General features: G+C 44.9%; 1 protein-coding gene across 6 annotated transcripts in view; it reads right to left on the reverse strand.

The window, feature by feature from the left end:
• GBF1 (golgi brefeldin A resistant guanine nucleotide exchange factor 1) overlaps positions 1–25,052 on the reverse strand; it is a 2,509,897-nt gene that overhangs the window by 2,452,509 nt on the left and 32,336 nt on the right. For all 6 annotated transcript variants that reach the window (XM_086922141.1, XM_086922138.1, XM_086922142.1 and 3 more), the window contains exon 2: positions 11,272–11,377. In XM_086922141.1, the coding sequence (XP_086778267.1) occupies positions 11,272–11,367 (96 nt within the window). In that variant the 5' untranslated portion in view covers positions 11,368–11,377. The remainder of the gene's footprint in view (positions 1–11,271; positions 11,378–25,052) is intronic.

The following is a 25,052-nucleotide window of genomic DNA, read 5'->3' on the forward strand; positions in this document are numbered from 1 at the left end:
GTGGGATTCTGGATGTATTTTGCACATGAACTGGCTGCTACTGAATTGCTTTTTGCACGGGTTAGGATATGCTTAGTTATTCCTTTCTTGCTGCTAATTCCAAATTGAACGTTAGTCAAAATTGAACTTTGGACTTTGTTTTGCATTTGATCTGGCTGATACTTACCGCCCTTTGCACATTTTAGGAGATGCTCTGCTATTCCCTTCTTCTTGTTGCTAATTCTAAATTGATTTTCTAGCTGAAACTTAACTTTGGACTTTATTTTGTATACGAACTGGCAGCTACTTAACGTTCTTTGCACATTCTAGGATATGTAATGTTGAAAATCTTAAGTATTTTACGTACTGGGATAACTGAAAATATTGATTGCTCTTACTTAAAGGAATCTTAGCCTTGCTAATGCAGGTCGCTGCTAATTTTATGATGGTTCGTGAAATGAGCTTGGTTATGTTTTATTACTTGTAATAATATGCATCTATTTTTATGTGGACCTTATATTAGTTCCAAATCTTTAATAAATATTGAATTGAAATAAAGTTATATGGCCATGTTTAAAATCACTGACTCCCGTATGACCAACTGCCTAGCTAGAGCATACTTCCAGCACTCACAGGAGTAACCGAATATATGGCAAGAAAGATTAATATGTGTATCGGGGCTTGGAGAAACGACTGACGTAAATAATCATGTTTGGTGAACCGTACTACTACAGCACCATGTATGCTCCACATTAAAGATCCTACAAAATCATGGAACTTTTTACACTGGAATTTAACCCCAAGGGTCCCCTCTAGTCATAACATCTTCCTGCCTGCCTTTAGATCACACCTTCATATGCATTGTTTTATTTTAACAATGCAACTTCACTACCCAAAAATGAAACTTACAAAATTTAGAATTTCAAATAAGTACTCTATTTCAACTACCATATTTCTTATATAACTAACTCTTTAGTTTAAGTATTGAGTGTCTATTTCTTCTTATTAATACAATATAAAACTATATTCATAATAATCTTCTGACAACTCTTAAAATATTTGAAGCACATATGTGAATATTTCAAATTAAACACTCCTCAATGAAGGGGCGTGGCTTCGCTGTGCTGCGGAATGGCCGCACATTAGAGCAGCTCGGCCGGCCGGGGGAAATTAATCCAGCAAAAATCCGTTCAAGACTACGAGACCGTGGTCCAACCATAAGGAAATAGCACTAGAACATGTCAGCAGTTCAGAAATGCGCTTTTTAAATCGAGGTGACGGAAAGAAATACCAGAAAGAAAAGATGCCTACTCGCAAGATTGCCAGGAAAAGCCGGGACCTCGAGTAGACGTCACCCCTGAGCAAAGCCAACGGACAACAGAGGACGGGTGTTGAGATAATTGTATCGGCGGAGAGGGCACACCGAAAATGCGAATGCGGACCCCGGGAGCAACAACGTGAGTATATAGAAGTGACTGTGGTGCCCTGGGCTCAAGCGGCGAGGGTGGCGGAGACGGCGGATGTATTTTTATTTGAGCTTGTAAAACGCACTGCTACCAGTAGGTTTCCTGGCGCTGTATAACGCTGGGGAACCAGACCTGGCTTTCCCTGTGACATGGTCCCTATTGGGCACCCCCAAGGTGAAGCCAGGCATCCCCAGCATTGATGGGGCCGTTCGGTGGAGATTAAGCAAGCTATTGCCCAGAGTTGCTGAGTGGGACCTATGGTTAGAGTGGCACCGAAGGCGAGATTTATCGAGCCCGCTGACATTGGCCCAACACCCTGCCTCGTCGGGAATTGCACCCTGGTCCCGGGCCGACCTCTCCTTCTGGGTCTGCCACCTCTAACCAGTGAGCCACACTATGCCACTATGAGTCCTAGGATGTCCTAGGAAGCTTGAATCCGGTCCAGGGCAGGCATGGCTTGGCAGTTCGGGCTGGACTGTTCCCATAAGGCACATGGTCAGACTGATTTGCATATGGCCATGTCTGAAGTGGGGTGGCAGAGTGGGCTAAAGAACGGTGATGGATTAAACCCAGATCTGTTGACTGGGTGTGAGTGTTTGATTGGTTCAGATGCTTCGTCCATCACCACCCCCTTTTGTACCGCTTTGGTCGCCATAAGTTGGCAGGGTATGCTCAGACGTGAGTCCCTTGCTCACTTTGCCACTGGATTCAAGCAAGCCTGGCTGTAGACGGCTGTAATGCCAGAAACCGGTCCTAGGAAGCTTGAATCCAGTCCAAGGAAGGCATGGCTTGGCAGTTTGGGCTGGACTGTTCCCATGAGGCACAGGGTCAGACTGATTTGCATATAGCCATGTCTGAACTGGGGTGGCAGAGTGGGCTAAAGAACGGTGATGGATTAAACCCAGATCTGTTGACTGGGTGTGAGTGTTTGATTGGTTCAGATGCTCCATCAATCACCACCCCCTTTTGTACCTGTTTGTTGGGCAGCATTGGAGGAAGCATTCCCTCAATGGAGCCAATGGGGGCTCCGGTGACAGAATCCGTAAGGTCTACCAGTCTCCATATCAGACTAGAGAACCGAGGGTTTAGCAGGCATGGTACTCCGTTGTGTTTCCGTATACAAATATATCACAATCTATTAACCACATGACTGCTAAGCTGATTCCTCTCCTGTGCTGGAATTTGTTATATTCCATGGTTCATGACGAGCTGAGCTCGTCATGAGCACACGACCAGTGTACTGCATGACGAGCTGAGCTCGTCATGAGCAGCGAAGGGGTTAACTGAAAAACGGTTTTCATGGTATGAATTTGGGTGTTTTAATTAGAGCGTTTTTCGCAGGTCTCCGACGAGGAGCTGAACCTTTTGCCAATGAGATATCAAGAGGTGGGTTCTGCTCAAAGAGGAAAGACAAGGCCATTCACTCCTTACACCTTGTTCTACTGCAATTGAATTATGTGGTTTTCCTATGAATTTATAGAATCCAGGAAAAAGTAAGGTAATTCCCCTATGCCTATGAATTTATGAAATCCAGAGAAAAGTAGTTTGTGATGTTCAGGGAGCTTTTGAAAGGAAGCATAGGAAAAATAAAATGAATAAGGCAAAAACCTTAACTCTGCATCCTTAATGGCATTGAAACTTTCTACCACAGTAGCTAGCACATTTTGCATTCCTCCCTATGCCTATACACTCTAGATAAAGATCATATTTGAACCAGTTGTTGCTGAATGTTTGCACAGATTGATGCTGTGGTTGTGACGAGTGATACTGTGGAGAGGCCAATAGAGTGAGTGAGGGCGAGTGAGGGCGATAGATAGTTAGTGGGGACACGGCCAGTCAGAGGATGAAGTGTGAAGGGGTTGTGAGGAAAAGGGGGACACGTCAGGGGAGGGGAGAGGCGGGGGAATAGAGGGATGAGGTGCATAAGTTTAATAGAGGCTAGAGGACAACGTAGAAACTGTAAAACGCAGAAGGGAGAGGGGGCAGTAATATGAAGGAAAATAGCAAAGGAGAATGGAAAAATAGGAATGACCAGCAGGATAGAGGAGGGATGGTGAAGAGGCAAAAATGGATGAGACAGCCTGAAAGGAGAAGGAAAGCAGCCTGACCTAGAAAGGGCCAGATTTAAAAAAATGTCCAACAGCGTGTTCCATATTCTACAGATCCCTTCAGCATTTTGAGCCTTAGTTTAGCATCATATGAAGACTGCAACACATCTCACAGATGTACCCGTTACCTGACCACTAGGGGTGAGTTCTCTGTACCATGCATGCTGCAGATCAGGGCTAAACACCCAGCCCATGTGTACAAATTGACGGTTACATACTCACTTTTAACATATTTATTCTTGTATTTTATTCATGACTATTAAAAAACACCCTGTCGCCTCGAACCGTAGCAGGGGTTCTGTGTACTAAAACTCCAGCAGTTGTACAAAAAAGCGTTACATTTGACCACAAATTAAAGTGCAATAAAATTATAATCAAAAGATTAGAAGCAAAATGCAATACAAAAGCCCTAAAAATATCGCTTCGAAAATATTTGACAAATAGTTGTTACCGGTTAACAAAATTTGAGATGTTCTAGGCCGGAGATTAAGAGAATAGGAGAAATACACTGCTAGAAGCCTAGGTCTGGGGATTTCGAATTTAGGCAGCGTCTGACTGCGAGCCAACCTAGACGGATCCTTTCGACAGGTAGTTTTGGGGATAAACAAGCAAGTGGTTTTTGTGGGTAAGCACCTTTATGTTATCCATGTACATTTAAATTGGGAAAGGAAGTGCAAAGGCAGAGGCGAACAATAATTAAAAAAAGAGTGTTGAGATTAAATCTGTGGAGAGCAACAGGGTGAAAAAAGGTTTCTGAGGTTAGAGGGGGGACACAAAAGGGCCTACAAAAAGTGCATTGGCATTCTTCCAGCTAAGAAATAACTGCAGCTGAGACAGCATTAAGTTATTTGTGAAAAGAAAAGGCGCGATACTTGCAGTGTTCTGTCGTTACCAAGTTCAGATCCCGCCAAGGGGGCCGCAGGCCTCCATCCGCCCAGGGTCGGTAAATTGAATACCATTGTAGTGAGTAAAAGTAGCACCTGTCTTAAACAGCGCATCAAAACGACCGAAGTGTCTAACAAAGCACTATCTAACAAAACAAGGATGGGATTGTTTTTACTACAGAAAAATGTGCAAGTGAAGAGGCAGGAATGTGAGAGTAGAAGCATGGGAAGAGGGATGAGAGAACAGAGGCAGCAGTAAAACGGGTTGCAGCAAAAAAGAACTAGCCATGTCTTCATCTTTTTGTTCTGCATGAAATTAAAACTACAATCTCAGTACAAGTCGGGAAGGTGGGGGGGGGGGGGGGGGGGGGGGGGGCGGGTGGCGGTGGCATGGCCAGGATGGCTGAAATGGCAGACGCCATTTGAACGAGCTCCGACTGAGCCTCATAAAGCCATAAATATCCTGCTGTGAACTCAAGCCTAAAATGACTGCCTCCCCATACTGTGTTTGAGGCAAAGCTGTGGCGGCTCCCTGGGGTCCGAGGGTGGCTAGGCGTACGGAAAGTGGCAAAAGACGGAGACTATGAAATGTGGGCCTACCTGTGTTCCTGTGCTCGAACAGCGCCTTTCCTGAGGCGACCTGGCCAGGGAAGCGACAACGGCGACTGCTGGCAGACATGCTAGGGTCCTGTTGGCGTATTTCGGCGGAGTTGCTGTGCTCGCCTCCTGGAGTTGCTGACACAGAGGTATGTGGCACCTGCCCGAGAATCCTGAAGGTGAGACATGGCGTTTCCTCCTGACCCAAGGCAAGACCCTGGTCTGGAGCCCCTGGCCTCGTCGCCCCCGCCCGCCCATCCATCGGGAGCCGAGGACCCGGAGCTCCATGAATAATTGGCCCCAACAGCAGCGGTGAGGAGCGTGTGTGTGCCTGCGCGCGTGAGTGTGTGTGCATGTGTGAGTGTGCCTGTTGCGCCTGTGTGTGTGTGTGTGTGTGTGTGCATGCGTGAGTGTGGCTGTGTGTGTGTCCATTTACTTGCCGATTAGTACAAAAAGACAAGGGTAAGCATTTCATTTCTAATTCAGCGCGTTGAGCGAAACCGAAGGCACGCCCACAGAGCAACCAGCCAGCGCGCTTCCGAGGATAAAACCGAGTCGGAAAAAGCGCACGTCCGACTCGTGTCCACATTCCCAAAACAGGGCGACTATAGTTGTCGAGCTAGACAGCAGTGCTTCGCACTGCTTTTGTCTAGGCTCGACCTAAAAATGTGAGACCATCTGTTTAAGAGGTAAAGCTTAGCCAAAAGTGGACCAATGCAAGAAGAAAGTCTTAGAAAACGCACCAGTATATGTATGACAATGGTTAAAAAAGAAATAAAGCAGGATTTTGGAAAATCAAACTCAAAATGTCAATCAATCAATCAAGCATTTATATAGCGCACTACTCACCCAGAGGGTCTCAAGGCGCTAGGGGAGGGGGGTCCGCTACTGCTCGAACAGCCAAGTCTTGAGTTGCTTCCTGAAGGCGAGGTGGTCCTGGGTCAGGCGGAGGTGGGTCGGGAGGGAGTTCCATGTCTTGGCGGCGAGGTAGGAGAAGGACCGTCCCCCGTGGTGGCTCTTTTGATGCGGGGGACGGTGGCGAGGGCGTTGCTGGTCGATCGAAGCTGGCGTTTGGGAGCGTAGAAGTTGAGGCGGCTGTTGAGGTATCCTGGTCCTTGGTTGTGTAGGGCTTTGTGTGCGTGGGTGAGGAGTCGGGATGGTGATTCTCTTGGTGACCGGGAGCCAGTGCAGGTCTCTCAGGTGTCCGGAGATGTGGCTGCGGCGGGGGATGTCCAGGATGAGTCGTGCTGAGGCGTTCTGGATCCGCTGAAGTCTTTTCTGGAGTTTGGCGGTGGTTCCGGCGTAGAGGGAGTTGCTGTAGTCCAGACGGCTGGTGACGAGGGCCTGGGTGACCGTCTTCCTGGTCTCGGTGGGGATCCACCGGAAGATCTTTCGTAGCATGCGCAGGATGTTGAAGCACGACGAGGAGACGGCGTTGACTTGTCTGGTCATGGAGAGGGTGGAGTCAAGGATGAAGCCCAGGTTGCGTGCGTGGTCTGTTGGTTTGGGTGCGCTGCCTAGGGCAGGGGCCACCAGGAGTCGTCCCAGGCGGAGGGGGAGGATCCCAGGATGAGGACTTCCGTCTTGTCCGAGTTCAGTTTCAGGCGGCTGTTCTTCATCCATTCGGCTACCTCTTTCATCCCTTCGTGGAGGTTGGCTCTGGCTCTGGCGGTGGCGGGTCGTTGGTGAGGGAGAGAATCAGCTGGGTGTCGTCGGCGTAGGAGATGATGTTGAGGTTGTGCTGGCGTGCGATGTCTGCGAGGGGGCTCATGTACACGTTGAAGAGGGTTGGGCTGAGCGAGGAGCCTTGAGGAACGCCGCAGATGACTTCGGTGGCTTCAGATCTGAACGGGGGAGGCGGACTCTCTGTGTCCTACCGGCGAGGAAGGAGATGATCCACTCCAGTGCCTTCTCCTGGATTCCGACGTTGCTTAGAGATACTGTGGCAAGGCCAATATTGAGCTATGCATGAACTAAGGTACTCAAACCTTTAATGAGGTTAAGATGTTGGATAACGAAGAGAGGCCAGAATTCCTCACAATCCACATGAGACTGTTGAACTTAATGGAAATGTTTACTTTACGTTACTGCTAATTAAGGGGGTTCCACAGCTTACCAAATCACAAGGTGTACCATTTCATACAGCATACTGGATTTTGGCAGATTGCTTTGCTCATAAATAGATGACAACATTAAAACGGATGGTGTTAGTTGTCAGACTGATCTACAGTTAGGAAATGATAAGTACTAGAAAGTCTAGGTGCCCCCCCCAGTTCCCAAAGAAGCAATAAAAAGTCTCGGGGTCTGGCTAGAACCTGAACTGTCAATGACCACTCAAGCTAAACGAGTGGCAGGGACTTGCTACGGACTGCTCAGGTCAGTACGGAAGATCCTTCCGCTACTCCCTGAAAATTCCCGGAAACTACTGGTGCAAGGATTAGTCATGTCAAGGCTGGATTATAGCAATGCCCTATTCCTTGCCGCACCAGAATCCACTCTGAATGTGCTCCAAAGAGTTCAGAATGCGGCTGCACGAATGCTCACTGGTACTGCCAAAAGATCATCAGCTAAGCCTGCTCTCAAGGCCCTGCATTGGCTTCCAATCCGAGCTCGCATAAAATTCAAATCCCTCTGCATCGTGTTTAAAGCTTTGCAAGGATCAGGCCCTCCAATTCTTAGGGACCTGGTGCGCCCTTACAAACCTACGCGAGCCCTTCGCTCTGATGATGGTAATTTTGTGGTGATTCCCAGAGCCAAAAAGGTGAGGTCCGGCGGTCGCCGGTTCTCTATTAATGCAGGCCAACTATGGAATGCTCTACCGATGGCCCTGCGGAAAGAATCTAATCTAGTGAGATTCCGCAAAGCATTGAAAACGTATCTTTTCCCCCTTTAGGCTTTCTCTTCAGTTGTATTTGGGTGGTGGTCCTGTGTTTTGTTTTAGCGCTGGGACGCTCGAGGGCAGCCATGGGCTTTATAAATCTCTTTTCATTTCAAGGTGTCCGGTAGATCTAAGTTTGCAGAACTGCAGATTATTAAGAGAATGAATGTCCTTTTTTTCCACAACACTGTGCTTGTTAATACTAGTCCGCACGCTGAAATGTGAAAACCAGTCACCTTCTTATCAAATTACTTCTTTGTGGACTTATCTGTCAAAACAATCTTAAATATCTTAGGCACACATTCCACTGCCTCAGCTATGTGATTTTCCTCACTATACACAGATGTGATGGGCAATTGGACAGCAGTGACACAGGACTGCTATCAGGTTCAGTACCACAGTAGACTCTAAGAGGCAATTCCTGTGCCACATTAAGGCATTCTAGCCTTTCATTATGGGCTAATGGTGAAATCGGTCATATGCAGTCTTAAACAAATCAACCAGCCTACTCAGGTATGGAAGAAATCATCATCCAACTCTGACAATGCATCCAAATTGGCACTTGGCATGGTGCAGAACTGTCACTCATCGACATGGACAAATTTAACATAGGTTGTGAGAAGTTGGCCTGATGTGTGATGTCCACTATTCTAGTGGGCACCCTGTATCTGTCCAAACAATCCTTATGGCGATGGTTGTAAAGTCAACCTTATAGACCAGCTATCCTAGTGGTAGCATGGACAAAGCAGTCTAAGGCTAATACTTCAGAGAGCATGTGAATCCAATTGTTTTACCAATAATAACCCCTTGAATACCAAATGAAAGGACACCACAAAAGGTATATATAAAACATATATATATATTTATTACTAACACAACCCCTCTGCACTCTTTATGAGGTCAGAGTTCGAGATACAGCACAAGTGACTTAACACCTTGGCTGCTAAGGGGTTTCCTCCCCCCCCCCCGGTGCTGGATTTTCAGATTTACCATTGTTCATGACAAGGTCAACTCGTCATAAGCACAGGGCAGGTAAAACCCATGACGAGTTGACCTTGTCATGAGCATGGAAGTGTTTAATAAGCATACGAAAAGTTGCACAAATACAATTCTGCCCTAGGGACCTCACAAACCATATACTAAGTAAGTGGTATAAGAACCACTTCAGAACAGGTGAATATACCTAGGGCATTGCTGGGACTACACTGAAAAACTACAGGTTAGGAAGTAGGAGTCTCACAGGATGCGTGTGCAGTGTCTAAACACACACGTGGGTTCTCATAGACTTTCAATGGGACCTTAAAGTTAACAAAGTAGTTGATTTCGGACACTTCCGGGTGGACTACGGGAAAACTCAGTTAAAGTAGGACACGTGGATAGTTATTACCTACGGGGGCACTGGAGTAATCGAGTTACCTCACCAGGTAAGCCGGGTGCATAGGTGTTCTTTCGCTGGGTCCTTAGAAAACCCGGTACCTCAGATGCATCTAAGCCCTGGGTACCTATGGTACACTATACAGGGGCTCATAAGGTGACCCAATACCCAATTGGGGATGTACCTAAAGTACATGGAGTCCATTTTACAGTGAGGGCAGATAGCCTGGGGCCCTGATTAGCAGGATCCCAGGCCAAATAAGTCGAAAACCAGCTACACACTAGGCAAAAAGTTGGGGTAACCATATAGTCAGATATCCACCTTCGTACATAATATCGCTAAAGTCATGTGTGCAATAGCTTGCCTCTGACCAGTGTGTTCTTAGGAGACCCTGGTCTTAACTCTCTATAGATGCTATTAATGACAGATACATTAAGGGTAATAAGCACTCTGTCTTCCTACGGCTTGCACCTGGGGCTATTGTCTCGTGCTTGTGTTAAATATAAATGACCGTTAGTCTCCTTTGAAGTCATTTTTTTTCCTTTTCGTCCTCGAGTCCCTTGTATAGGAAGACACTTGATTTTTTGGGATTTCTCTTTTTTCAAACAAGTGAGGGTTTTAACTTTAGAAGGGCCATGAAACCGTGAAGAAGCTTGGTCACCTGCCCAGCCAATAGCTCCAGCTCAGTATCAGAAACATTTTGTATTTTCTCACTCTGACGAGATCCATTATGATCTTTCCTCAATGTCTTTCAAATCTGGATAGCTTGTAATGGAGGATGGATCTTGCTTGCAGTATTTGTTGATGGATCCACTGCAAACTAGTGACGGAACGGTAGTCCCTGGAGTGCGCAATTGTTTTGCTCTCAGTGATGCACGTGGTCCCGCAGTTAGCAGCAGGGCTGTTAGGGACTCCACAGATTTTGTCTCACAGTGAAAAGGGAATTTCCAGGTTTGGTGTGAAAGCACAATTTTTTTATAGGTGCAATATATCCAAAGTGCAATACATACATACAGAAGCCTGTCAACACAGATGTTTAACTAATATAGAAAGACAACCTTGCGAGTCGATTTTACGTAGACCTCAACTGCAACTAAAGCAGCTTAATGACTAACAAGCTAATTTTAACCTCTTCCATGCTTGTGACGGAACCGCTCCGTCACAAGCCACGGGTGAGCTGTGCTTGTGACGGAACGGTTCCGTCACGGCCCGCTCGCCGCGCCTGCGCGGCGCTGATTACGCGCCTGCGCTGACGCTTTAATGGGCGGGCGGGTTCGTGACGGAACCGTTCCATCACAAGCACAGCTCACCCGCGAGCTGTGACGGAGCGGTTCCGTCACTAGTATGGAGCCGCCGCGCGACCGCCCCATCCCCTTAGCGCTGCGGCGGAATAGCTGCCGCAGCGAAGGGGATATAGGAGAAGCTTGTATAAAGTCACAGTAAAAATACAACAAAATTTCATGGAGGTACATGAAATTATATGAAGGCCAGATGCATGGCACAATTTGTCTATGCAGACACGTGGGAAAGAGGAAGTTACGAGTACAACCAATAAATTACCAGTATTCAACTATTAAATCAATGGGAAGACATAGCACATCAACTGTCAGCAGCTGAGTAAGCAGCACAAACAATGAAATAATAATGAGAATGTAATCGATAATTTACGAAACAAGATTTCATAAAAAAATGCTAGGCCTTGTTTGCACTGAATGAGCAGGAAGATTACATAACAACATTTACTGTGGATATACAATTCCCTATTCCCACACAGAAAGGGGTTACAGTATTAAAAAGAGTAAAATCTACATTTTGGATATCAATGGCTTGAGATGTTTAAAACCCCCATCACCGATATTGTATTGACTTGAATGCTGAAACAATTATGGGTACAGCACAAACAATCCATGCCTCTAGTACTGTAAAAAAAAAAATGCATGTCAATTTTCAACTATTTTGAATATAAAACTCAGGTTTTACCTACCATAGGGGTGCGCGTGCTCCATCTTGAATTTCGTTTGATCGCACCAACTACAATGCTGATTTCTCCCTGAACAACATAAATATTTTTATCCACCATCCTCTTAACACTAGAAACAAAAATAAATCAAGATTAGAGAGAATTGTACAAGCCCATTTTCAAAGATTTGCCTATTATTTAAAAATACGACCATGTTTAGGTAACCAAATCTGCATCTAGTACAAATATTGTTCATGCAATGGTAGACAAGTGTGCAGGCACTTACCGGAAACGAGGCACTAATAAGACAGAATGACTAAAGACAAACAAGCATTTGCAATGCATTAGGTCTCGCATTAGTAAAGTTTGAGCTATTGGTATTGTAAATTACACATTTTTGTATTTATGTTTTGTTTTTGAAAATAGCGAAATTAATAGCTTTGTCATTTACAATGCCAATAGTTATCACTTTCGCAAATATGACACCTATAGCATTTGTAATGCAATATGTGTTGTATTTACGTGACTTACATGTATTTTTTATTACAAAAAACAATGGCTTTTAATTTTTTTAAAATAATTAATAGTTAAATAAAAGTTATTGTAATTTATAATGGCAATAGCTTAAACTTTTGTAAATAACTTTTGTGAAGATTATGTTCAGTGTATTTTATTGTGACGAAAATCCAAGAACAGAAGTGAAATATTAACATCTTTTTGTTACATTTGTAATAAAGCTTGAAACATTGAGAGAACATATTTGCACCACTTGTTGTTAAATGGTTGCACAGATTGTTGATGTGGTGGCGCTGAGTGACGACGTGATGGCGAACGAGTGATGCTGTGGCGTTCAGTGATCCTGTGGTAGCGCAGTGATGTTGTGGTGCCCCCGAGGGATGCTGTGGTGGTGCCGAGCGATGCTGTATGCTATGCTATGTTTTGTTTCGCTATCCTATGTTTTGTTTTGTTATGCTATGCTATGTTTTGCTATCCTATGCTTTGATTTGTTATGCTATGCTGTGTTTTCTTATGCTATGTTTTGTTATGCTATGCTATGTTTTGCTATGCTTTGTTATGCTATGATAGTTTTTTTATGCTATGCTATTCTATGCTTTGTTTTCTTATGCTATGCTATGTTGACTTTTGCTATCCTATGCTTTGTTTTGTTATGCTATGCTATGTTTTGTTGTGTTTTGTTAAGCTATGCTATGTTTTGTTGTTTTTTGCTATGTTTTGTTATACTATGTGTTGTGTTATGCGCTATGTGCCATCCTATGCTTTGATTTGTTATGCTATGCTGTGTTTTCTTATGCTATGCTATGTTTTGTTATGCTATGCTAGTTTTGCTATGCTTTATGCTATGCTAGTTTTTTTATGCTATGCTATTCTATGCTTTGTTTTGTTATGCTATGCTATGTTGACTTTTGCTATCCTATGCTTTGTTTTGTTATGCTATGCTATGTTTTGTTGTGTTTTGTTAAGCTATGCTATGTTTTGTTGTTTTTTGCTATGTTTTGTTATACTATGTGTTGTGTTATGCGCTATGTGCCATCCTATGCTTTGATTTGTTATGCTATGCTGTGTTTTGTTATGCTATGCTATGTTATGCTATGTTTTGCTATGCTTGGTTATGCTATGCTAGTTTTTTTATGCTATCCTATGCTTTGATTTGTTATGCTATCCTATGCTTTGATTTGTTATGCTATGCTATGTTGTGTTTTGTTATGCTATGCTATGTTATGCTATGCCATGTTTTGCTATGCTTTGTTATGCTAGGTTTTGTTATCCTATGCTATTATGTTTTGTTATGCTATGTTTTGTTGTGTTTTGTTAAGCTATGCTATGTTTTGTTATGTTATGCTATGTTTTGTTATGCTGTTTTGTTTTGCTATCCAATGCTTTGATTTGTTATACTATGCTACGTTTTATTGTGTTTTATTAAGCTATGCTATGTTTTGTTGTTTTTTGCTATGTTTTGTTATGCTATGTGTTGTGTTATGCTATGTTTTGTTATGTTATGCTATGTTTTGTTATGCTATGCTGTTTTGTTTTGCTATCCTATGCTTTGTTTTGTTATGCTATGCTATGTTGAGTTTTGCTATCCTATGCTTTGTTTGGTTATGCTATGCTATGTTTTGTGTTTTGTTATGCTATGTTTTGTTGTGTTTTGCTATGTTATGCTAGGCTTTGCTATGCTATGCTTTGTTGTGTTGTATTATGCTATGCTTTGTTTTGCTATGTTTTGTTATGCTATGCTTGGTTATGCTAGGTTTTGTTATGCTATGCTAAGCTTTGTTTTGTTATGCTTTGCTATGTTGTGTTTGTTATACTAAGCTTTGTTATGTTTTGCTATGCTTTGCTATGTTTTGTTATGTATGCTATGTTTTGTTGTGTTTTGTTATGCTGTGCTGTGTTTTGTTGTGTTTTGCCATGTTTTGTTATGCTGTTTTGTTATACTATGCTTTGTTTTATGTTATGCTATGTTTTGTTATGTTATGCTATGTTATGTTCTGCTATGTTTTGTTGTGTTTTGTTATGCTATGCTATGTTTTGTTATACTATGCTATGTTTTGTTTTGCTATGCTTTGTTGTGTTTTGCTATGCTGTGTTTTGTTTAGCTATCCTATTCTTTGTTTTGTTATGCTATGCTATTTTTCGCTATCCTATGCTTTTTTTGTTTTGCTATGCTATGCTGTGTTTTGTTATGCTATGCTGGTGAGGGTGAGTGAGGGTGAGTGGGTGTGAGGATGAGGGAGTGGGTGAGGGTGTGTGAGGGTGAGAGGGTGAGGGGGTGTGAGGGTGAGGGTGTGGGGTGTGAGGGTGTGAGGGGGAGTGTGTGTGAGGGTGAGAGGGTGTGAGGGAGGGTGAGGGAGGGTGAGAGGGTGTGAGGGAGGGTGAGGGTGAGGGGGGTGAGGGAGGGTGAGGGATTGTGAGTGAGGGCGTGTGAGAGGGTGGTGAGGGGGTGTGAGGGTGAGTGTGAGGGTGTGTGAGGGTGTTTGAGGGTGACGGTGTGTGAGGGTGAGAGGTTGAGGGTGTGTGAGGGTGAGGGTGTGCGAGGGTGAGGGGATGTGAGGGTGAGGGTGAGGGGATGTGAGGGTGAGGGGATGTGAGGGTGGGGGGATGTGAGGGTGAGAGGGTGGGGAGGGTGTGAGGGTGAGAGGGTTTTTAGGGTGTGTGAGGTTGGGCCAGGGTGTCTGAAAGCAGTTGTTTTCATTTACTTGGCTCGGGTTCAGGTCTGATAGAATGAAATGATACGGGCTAGGCGCATTCCTCCACCGTGTAGCCATTTCAAGAGCCGTTTTAAAGTTAACAGGAGAATTTCCCCCATGCTATTCTCATCTGTCATTCCGCAAGACGTCTGTTCTCCGAGCGCTTACCTTAAAATACTTTTAGACATGCATTTACAGAACCGAATTAAAGTGTCAGTGAAGCTCTCGGCATTGCGCGGCGGGGGCGGCGGGCTTTGTGTGTCTTTTGTCTGGGTTAAAGATGAGAGCTGAGTAAAATTAACAACAAGAGGGTTATAGTGGAGAAGCCTGTGTTAGGGAGCAAGGAAAGTGCACTTTTAGTAAGACGTTTTGGAAACCATAGAATGGCAGAGGAAAGGCAGCGCCCTGGGAGGGGGGCTGGGCAACCATGCCAGCATTCCGATTCAAGAGCAGATGGTCCTGTTTATGACCTGCGGAGCGAGTGAAGTGGCTGGTGGCAAATGGAATCATAGCGGCCGCTTTGATGTTCTTGTCTTGTCTTGCTTTGTGGGAGGGGTAGGGGGAGCGAATTCCTGTGCACGCGCCTGGCTCGCATGAACTGGACGCTATCCGCAGCTGGGTAGACGCTTTTCGGAACGCTTACTATAAATCTCGCCTACCATCCCTACGGGATGGAATAGACGAGCCCTAAAAAGAGGCAGGCTGGCACAACAAAACGAATATTATAAATTGCAACATTTTCCAAAGCACAAATGTAGAAAGCCAAAACGTAACAAAGGTTATGTTTAAAGGGCAGTGGTTACAAAGAACTCCGCTGGTTAGAACTGATCTCATAATTTACTTGATTTGGTGGTTTGTATCTATATACATATATATAGTTACAAGGATTTCCCCTAGCCTCGACATAGTGAACTTCACAACTTCAAGGTCAAGCATTTCTTTCTGGCTACACAAAGATAGCATTGAGTTCTGGCGTTTTCCTGATTCTTCTTGAAGTGGACCAATGCCATATTTATCAAGAGGCACTTCATGAATGGGAAAAACAAGCTTTAATTGTAATCACTTTAGAATTGTTAGGTGCCTCAAACGAATATGCTACTTAGCAGTATGCATCTGTTCTTGGCATGTAGGGCTGCTGACATTCATATCTGTGCATAGATCGCCGCCTAGTGTTGGGTCCGGATGATTGCACATTGTTGTCCTGCGCACGAGATAGGTGGCTCCTCCCCTGGACTACAGTGCGCATGGGCATCCTCTCCATCCTTAGATTGTTTTTCGCCATTGTGGCAGAGACGGAGTGTAGTACAGTAAGTGATGACCATGCTAAGAGTAATTCTGAGTGCTGCAGCCGCTACAGGCGCCGGGGAGGAGGGCGGGCGATATGAATGTCAGCAGCCCTACATGCCAAGAACAGATGCATACTGGTAAGTAGCATATTCGGTTCGAGGCATGTGGGCTGCTGAATTCATATCTGTGCATAGAATATATAACAGTCCCTCTATTAGCGGCGGCTGCCCGTGCCAGCTGCAGTAGTCTGAAAAAGTGTTTTTAGAACAGCCTGCCCTACAGCTGCCTGCTGTTTGGAGTGCACATTTACGCAGTAGTGTTTTGTAAATGTGTGTATGGTAGACCATGTGGCTGCTCTACAGATTTCCTATAAAGGAATGTTTCCAAGGAAAGCCATGGATGCCCCCAACTTTCGTGTTGAGTGGGCTCTTGGGGGAACCGTTAATGTGCGCTTAGCCTTTTGATAGCACATCTGTATGCACTTAACGATCCACCTGGCTATACCTGCTTTTGAAATGGGGTTGCCTTTGTGTTGTGGTGAAAAGGCAACAAACAGTTGTTTTGTCTTCCTAAAATCTGTTGTCCTATCTATGTAGTACATTAGAGCTCTCTTGACGTCTAGTGTGTGGAGCATTCTCTCTGCCACTGAATCTGGATTCTGGAAGAACACTGGCAGTTCTATAGTTTGATTCATATGGAACTGTGAAACCACTTTAGGCAGAAACTTAGGGTTAGTGCGTAGTACCACCCTGTTGGAGTGAATCTGTATGAATGGCTTCTAGATAGTTAGTGCCTGAAGTTCACTAACTTGTCGTAGCGATGTGATTGCTATTAGGAAAGCCACTTTCCACGTCAATAATTGTATCTCGCATGAGTGTATAGGCTCAAAAGGTGGTCCCATCAATCTGGTAAGGACCACATTCAGGTTCCATATAGGTGCTGGTGGGTGTCGGGGAGGAATAACTCGTTTGAGTCCCTCCAGAAAAGCTTTGATGGCAGGCACTCTGAAAAGTGAGAGATGCTGCCTGTTTTGGAGAGAAGCTGCTATTGCGGATAAATATATACGAATGGAAGCATAAGCCAAATTGCATTTGTATAGATGTCAGATGATGTTGTGAGTAGATGAATCTAGCGGATTAATGTCGTTGTTGGCACAATAAATGACAAACCGCTTCCATTTCACCGCTTAACCTCATAGCTGCTGCGCCCGTCCAGCGGCCGACGGCACCACTACCTCGGGAGTGCTGCCGTCGGCCGTTGGACGTTCCAACTGCACCTGCGCAACGGAACGTTCAGCACAGGAGCTGGACGTTCCAAAGCAGCTAAGGTGATAACATGCTCTAGTGGTGGCCTTTCTTGCCTCCCTTATGATATCCATACAGTCAGGAGGCAGGTTGAGGTAGCCAAATTCCAAGACCTCAAGAGCCAGATCGCCAGGTTGAGCTGTTGCGGATCTGGATGCTGAATGTCGCCATGGCTCTGCGTCAAAAGCCTGGGCGTGAGGTGCAGCCTTTGATGCGGTACCACAGAGATTTCTAGAAACTTGGTGTACCATGGTTGGCGTGCCCACGTCCGAGCAACCAGGATGAGAGTCATTGAGTGTTGCTTCAGTTTGCGTGCCACTAGCGGTATTAGCGGTGCTGGGGGAAAAGCGAACGCAAATATGCCTGACCAGTTCATCCATATCGCATTTCCCTGCAACTGTGGGAACCTGGCGGCAAAGCTTTGGCATTTTGCATTTTCCCTTGTGGCGAACAGGTCTATCTCTGGATGACCCCACTGCTTGAAGTACGGCTGGAGTACTGATGGATGTATCTCCCACTCGTGCATCTGGTGGCTGTGCCTGCTGAGCAGGTCCGCCATCTGGTTGTCCTTGCCCGGGAGGTGTTCTGCCATGAGGAACATGTTCCTCTGAATGGCCCACTTCCACATGCTCTGAGCCAGGTGAGACAACTGTGGAGAGTGTGTTCCTCCCTGCTTCTGTATGTAGTACATGGCAGTCATGTTGTCCGTCCGGATCAACACGACCTTGTTGCACAGATGTACCTTGAAAGCTTTCATCGCCATGAAGATTGCCATCAGCTCTAGAAGGTTGATGTGCATCTTCTTCTGCTGTGTCGTCCATAGTCCCTGCACTGTGTAATGGAGTACATGAGCTCCCCATCCCTGGAGAGACGCGTCCGTTGTCAGTATTATCTGTGGTACAGGCTCTTGGAACGGTCGGCCCTTGCAAAGGTTTTGTGGATTCCACCAATGCAGAGAGTTGTATGCCCGACCGCTCACCAACACTAGGTCTTTCAATTGTCCGCGAGCCTGATTCCACTGACGTGCCAAGCACTCCTGAAGCGGACGCATGTGTAGTCTCGCGTGCGGGACTATGAAGATGCAGGAGGCCATCATGCCAATCAACTGCATGAACACTCGTGCTGGAAGCGAGTGTTGTGGTTTGAATTTTATCAGCCATTGCATGCTGTCGATCCTCACTGAATTTGGCTGTGCTTTGGCTGCCAGAGTGTCTATTGTCGCGCCCAAGTACTGCCGTACGTGGGCGGGTTGAAAGGTGGGACTTTGAATAATTCAGTGAAAACCCCAGATCATGAAGAAGGTGAATGGTGAGGGACATGTGGGCGGCACATTGCTGGGCCGACTTTGCTTGGGTATGCCAGTCGTCCAGATAAGGGTAGATGTGAACGTTCTGTCTCCGAAGGTGTGCAGCCACTGTCGCCAGGCACTTGGTAAACACCCTGGGTGCGGTCGTCACTCCGAAAGGGAGGACCTTGAACTGATAATGCTGATCCTGAATGGTAAATCGGAGCTATTTTCTGTGTGACGGGTGTAGCGGTATATGGAAATATGCATCCTTCAGATCTAGTGTTGCGAGGAAATCTCCCTGACTGAGTAACGGTAGAACCTGCTGTAATGTGAGCATGTGAAAGTGTTCTGATAGGATGTACTGGTTTAGGGGCCTGAGGTCCAGTATGGGTCTGAGGGACCCGTCCTTTTTTGGGATCAAGAAGTACAGCAAGAACACCCCTGTACCTCTTTGTTCCACAGGCACGAGCTCTATGGCTCCTTTTTGCAGCATGCTGACTACCTCCTGCTGCAATAACTGTAAATGCTCTGCAGACATAGGACGGTGTCTTGGGGGTATGTTGGGTGGAGTGGATGTTAACTCCAGACAATAACTGTACTGGATAAGCTGCCTCACCAACCCGTCTGTAGTGATGGATTTCCAGACCGGCAGGAACTGCTGTAGTCTCCCCCCGACCGGTGTGATATGGTCGGGGGGCAGTGACAAGACGTCACGGTTTGTTAGTGGCGGAGGAGCAGGGAGTTGTTGTGTCCACGACCTCTGCCCTTTCTGCGGTTTCCACGATAGCCACCCCTATTGTTCTTGTTGTAGGTGGTCTGCGTGCCTCCTTTACTATATTGTGTCTGCTGGGACACCTGGCCTCTGGAAGCTCCTCTATTGTTGGAGCGACGAAAAGAACCACCCCTGAACTGCTGCAACTGTAGAGCCCCCATAGACTTTGCAGTCTCTGTGTCCTTCTTAATTTTTTCTAAGGTGGTATCCACTTCTGGGCCAAATAAGTAATCAGGGTTAACCGGCTGATTGAGTATGGTTGTTTGTATCTCAATATCTAACTTGCAATATTTTTACACAGTTCAGCAATCGATACATTTGTATTGTCGGAAAGTGGCTTTTTATGCAGTGTACCAAAAAGTGGTACACTATGTAGAAAGTCCAGATGACCATCACTGATTTACAGGGCTTGAATTAATAATCCCAGATGTTCTTTATGTGGTAGTGTGGGCGAGCAGTTTAGGCTTCAGAGGGTAGTGTTAAGCATTTGCTGTACACATAGTCAATAAGTGAGACACACACAAGAAGTGCTACTTGTTTTGATTAACATTTTTTTTTACATGTAATGTGAGATTTTTTTTTATTTCTCACTGTTTCTAAGTTGGTTTTATCTTATATAACATGCCTGTGATTAGCACTCTTTGGAAGTTTTGTTGTTGCTGCTGCGATAAGCAGAGCATTTTGGAAGCGAGTCAGCCGTCGCCACCAGAAGGTATGCCGAATTTTGAGATGTACATCAAATATGGTATGTGTCCCATCATGTATAAAGCATTGTGGAACAAATATACAAAAGGGGATCCCCAGTTGCGATGGCCACTAGAGAGACCCATGGACCCTCTCAAACTCAAGTATTTAGAGAAACAATTGGTTGTAAAGAAAGTTAGGCAGCTATGTTTGACAGTTTTTGTGTATGTGGAGGAAAGAAGTGAAGGAGCGGCAGCCCAAGGCAGAGAAGGTACAAAGGAAACTGGAAAGGAAGACAGAGTATCAGAAGGATCAGAAGGATCAGGAGAAAAATAAATGATTAGATAGAGAGCATAGATTATTAACATCTAAGGAATATATAGTTAGACCAACAGTAGCAGTTAAGGTCCACCAAGAAGATGTGGACTCAGACATTGATGGATTACTAATTGAACGACCCCGTCCCCATATTTACCTTTAACACCTCTTCTCTGTGGACCCCGTAATGTCGTTCCCCTGTACCCCCTGGCTCCCCCTCCTTTGCCTGCGGTCCTCCAGCTCCCTATTTTCCAACCAGTACTGGTACATCCCTTACTCCCTCTAACCTAGGCCAATGCGCCCCTAACCCAGGCCACTGCACCCCCAAATTAGGCCACTGCGCCCCCAACCCAGGCCACTGCGCCCCCAACCCAGATGCAGGATTTCTCTGAGGGCGAGCTTCTTGGACTCATAAATAAGCTTTCTCATCAACTTAGGGTTCAATGGGAGATGATTATAGGACAAAATGGCCCAGATGATGTTAGAGCTATTAATCAACAGGGTCAGATAGGGACCTTCCCTGTAAATAGAATTAATACTGCCATAGCAATGATAATTGGATACCGTAATTAACTCTCTCCTCTCCTCGAAAAAGACCCCTGAGGGAAGCTGCGCCACAGTTCATTCTTGGAAGAGGGAATGCAGATATTGATGACACAAATAGTGCTGATGCTGGAGCCCATTTTTTCCATAACTGGATATATAGTCCGTAGAAAAGGACGGATGTACCTACTATAAAAGCTTACTTACCAGACATACGGAAAAAACATAGATGATTTTATGATGATGTACAGGCAGCCATTGATTCTTGTATCATGACTATAGCAGATATTGATATGTTTTTTGGTATGATCTTGCCAAAAGACATGTGGCGACTAACTCGGAAACAGGATAATGCTGTTTATTTGGAAGGAGATTGGGCTGCCATAATAGTAGCTGATAGGGATAGGAAAACTAGTCAGCTCATACTAGATCTGCCTGGTAACATACTTACATAAAAACGATTGTATCGGCAAGGAAAATAGATTGGGCACTTTTGTAAACAAAAACAGCGAGAGGCCGCTTTAAGGAAGTGTTCCACGATTTTAGTGGGCAAAGTGCATCTACACCTACGATGCACATTTATTTGTGGATCGATTTGTAGGAAATTTACTTCCTGAGATATTGGTTCGTTTAAAGAATTCTGAAAGTACATGGGCTTCAGTTACCCCAAAAGATATATTAGATATGGCTGAGAATTATCAGAATCAGGCGGCCACTGAGAAAGAAAGAAAAGAAGGAAAATTAAAAGAATTAAAAACAAAAAGGCAAGGATGGTTCAAGACTATGGAACTCAAGGTCGAGACAGTGGTCAAAATTATGGTTAAAATTATAGAAAAGCACCTCCAGTAGGGCCACTGCGTAAACAAACTCTACTAGGGCTGGATCAATGTGCTTATTGCAAGGAGAAAGGACATTGGCGTTCTGAATGTCCTGCTTAAGCTGATGGTGGGAGAGGAAGGGGACAAGTAAATAGTAATCGAGGGACTTCAGTCCCCCACCTCCGACAGCAGCCACAGCAGGTTCAAGCACCAGAGAGAAATTGGTCAGGAATTATTTTGATCAACAAAATAATCAATATTCTGTGGATGATTGGGAATCAGAGGAAACTATGGGAACCCATTTTGCCTAGGACAAGGAGGACCAGCTGAGATACCTGTAGATCAGTCAGGGCCCTATATAACAGCCACTATACTTGGGCGGGACCAGAAATTTTGGGTGGATACAGGGGAGACACATAGTGCGATATCTCAGAAACTGGTCCCTGGGACACCCTTGTCTGGCAAAGTGATCACATCAATAAGTTTTGATGGAACACCAACTCCTAGCCCTGTGTCCCAAAAACTACCTTTAAAGGTTGAGAATTTCATCACCACAGCCCCTTTTTTTACTTCCTTCACATGCTCCAGATAATCTGATGGGACATGATCTTTTGAAATATTTCCATGCTACTATACATGTTATACAAAAGGGGATGAAGGACGGAGCATTTGAGCAAATCAAACACTCAATCCCAGTCAACTGATCTGGGTTTAATCCATCACCATTCTTTAGCTCACTCCGCCACCCCAGTTCAGACATGGCCATATGCAAATCAGTCTGACCCTGTACCTCATGGGAACACTCCAGCCTAAACTGCCAAGCCATATCTTCCCTGGACCGGAAACAAGCATACTGGGACTGGTTTTGGATTCATAATCCTCCTCAACCAGACTATCTTGAATCCAGTGGCAAAGTGAGCAAGGGACTCACGCCTGAGCCTACCCTGCCAAAATAGGGTGAACAAAGCGATACAAAGGGGATGAAGGACGGAGCGTTTGAGCAAATCAAACACTCACCCCAGTCAACTGATCTGGGTTTAATCCATCACCATTCTTTAGCTCACTCCGCCACCCCAGTTCAGACATGGCCATATGCAAATCAGTCTGACCCTGGGTCTCATGGGAACAGTCCAGCCCGAACTGCCAAGCCATATCTTCCCTGGACCGGAAACAAGCATCCTGGGACCGGTTTCGGATTCATAATCCTCATCAGCCAGGCTATCTTGAATCCAGTGGCAAAGTGAGCAAGGGCCTCATGTGTGAGCATACCCTGCCAACTTAGGGCGAACAAAGCAATACAAAAGGGGATGAAGGACGGACGTTTTGCCATTGTGCAATATTTCGTCCATCATCGTGTGTGTTTTGCTGTTCACCCTATGTGGGAAGGGTATGCCTAGACGTGAGTCCGGTGCTCACTAAGCCACTGGAGTCAAGCTCTCCTGGCTGAAGACGGCTGATAGCCAGAAACCGGTCCTCGGAAGCTTGTTTCCGGGCCGGGGAAGGCATGGCTTGGCAGTGCAGGCTGGGCTGTTCCCATGAGGCACAGGGTCAGACTGATTTGCATATGGCCATGTCTGAACTGGGGTGGCTTGGTGAGCAAAATAACGATGGATTAAACCCAGATCTGTGACTGGGGGTGAATGTTTTGCCATTGTGCAACATTCCGTCCATCATCGTGTGTGTTTTACTATACATTGTTAGCCATCTGGAGTACGTGTCATTTTTGTGAAAAAGACATTGCCAAAACAACACAATTGTTCCTTATGTTCGGATCTTGATTCTGTCCCTTCATGTGTTTGGGCTAATGCAGACACAGATGTGGGAAGAATGGACATTTCCCCAGTACATATACAGGTCTTAGAGGATGCTTCCTTACCAAGGGTCCCACAATTTAAAATATCAAATGGCGATTCACACAACTGGAGTTATTACTAGTGAAACAGCGAGTAGCTGTGACTTGGGTCCCTTGCTCACTTTGCCACTGGATTCAAGTTAGCCTGGCTGAGGAGGGCTGTTAGCCCGAAACCGGTCCCAGGATGCTCGTTTCCGGTCCAGGGAAGACATGGCTTGGCAGTTCATGCTGGACTGTTTCCAGGAGGCACAGGGTCAAGATTGATTTGCATATAGCTGTGACCGAACTGGGATGGCGAAGTGAGCTAAAGATTGAGGATGGATTCAACCCATATCTGTGAATGCGGGGGGGGGGGGGGGGCTACGGGGGGGGGGATGGGGGGGTGAGTGTCTGAAGAGTTTCAGCGCTCCGTCCATCTCCTTGTTTTCTTTGTTTGCTATAATTCATCAAAGACAGCATGGAGAGTCATTTAAAAAGGAGCACGATTTTCGGCATTTATCCACTTTTAAAAATAAATACAGACAAAAAACACATTGTTTTCGGTCTGTATTTGTATGTAAAAATCGGTAAAAACTGAAAACAGGGAGCCATACTTGTACTCCTAGTTCTCCTTCCAGAGAATCTCTTCAGGAATCACAAGCGCTGAATAGGTCTGCCCACATGCAGGGCCTCTGAGCACTTTTCCAAAGAATATATATTTCACATTTACCTTTTTTCAGACAAGTCAGATCTTTTTTTGAAATAAAATATTATCTGCCTATAAAAGCAAGACATACTGGCCAATGCCATTCATCTACTAATAAAATCTTATTAAAAATATAAATGTCTTTGTGGTAATATTTGTGAACCTCCAAACCTCGAAAACGATGACAGTGCCTCAGTGTGACCTATTTCAACCATGTAAGGATTTTACTAAGCTAAGATGTCAAACTTCCAAAATAATTTTTTGTAATGCTATTTATGGACTGCGCTACTTTGTTCTTGTGATCCACATAACGTATGCTATTTTGCTGCGCTGTATCACTGCCATGATTGTTTTCTTAATAAATTTAATTTAAAAAAAATAAAAATAAAAAATATATAAATGTGACCAGAGATGTAGGCCAACAAGGAAAAACCTCTCAGAAACCTTTTAAACAAAAAATAAAGGCAATCCGAAAGACCAATGCAGCCATATAGGCTGCAACCCCTTAAGGCCCAAAAATGAACACTAGGTCTTTAAGAGCTCCAATCTTGCTATCTCAGTTGCAGTTTCAATGTTTGGTTTTAATGATGAATTCCAATGATTTTACAGCATACATTTCTCTTTATCATTTCCACCAGGGAAGAGGGTGGGTGGCTTATGATATTAATGGAGATTTCCCTGAAGGAGAGACAGGATTACACATAAAAACCATTGTTTCTCCTTCAGGGGGTCGATATTAATAGTGCTAAGCGCCGAATAAAAGAGCAAGCCCAACCATAGTAAAATCTGTGGATGGAAAAAAGTTTTAATTCAATGAACTACGAAGAAAGGTTTATCAAACTGGGCTCTTGCTCTAGCGCAATAGTCTTCAAACGTTTTAATGCAGTGCCAACACTTCAGTAAAAAAACAAGCATTTACAATGCAACGGTTTCGCCTTTGTAAAAGTTAGAGCTATTGGCATTGTAAATGACAATTTTTTTATTTATGTGTTGGTTTTGAAAACAGATAAATAAATGGCATTGTCATTTACAATGCCAATAGCTT

This window comes from Lissotriton vulgaris, chromosome 5, assembly GCF_964263255.1.
Source record: "Lissotriton vulgaris chromosome 5, aLisVul1.2, whole genome shotgun sequence".
Lineage (NCBI taxonomy): Eukaryota > Metazoa > Chordata > Amphibia > Caudata > Salamandridae > Lissotriton > Lissotriton vulgaris.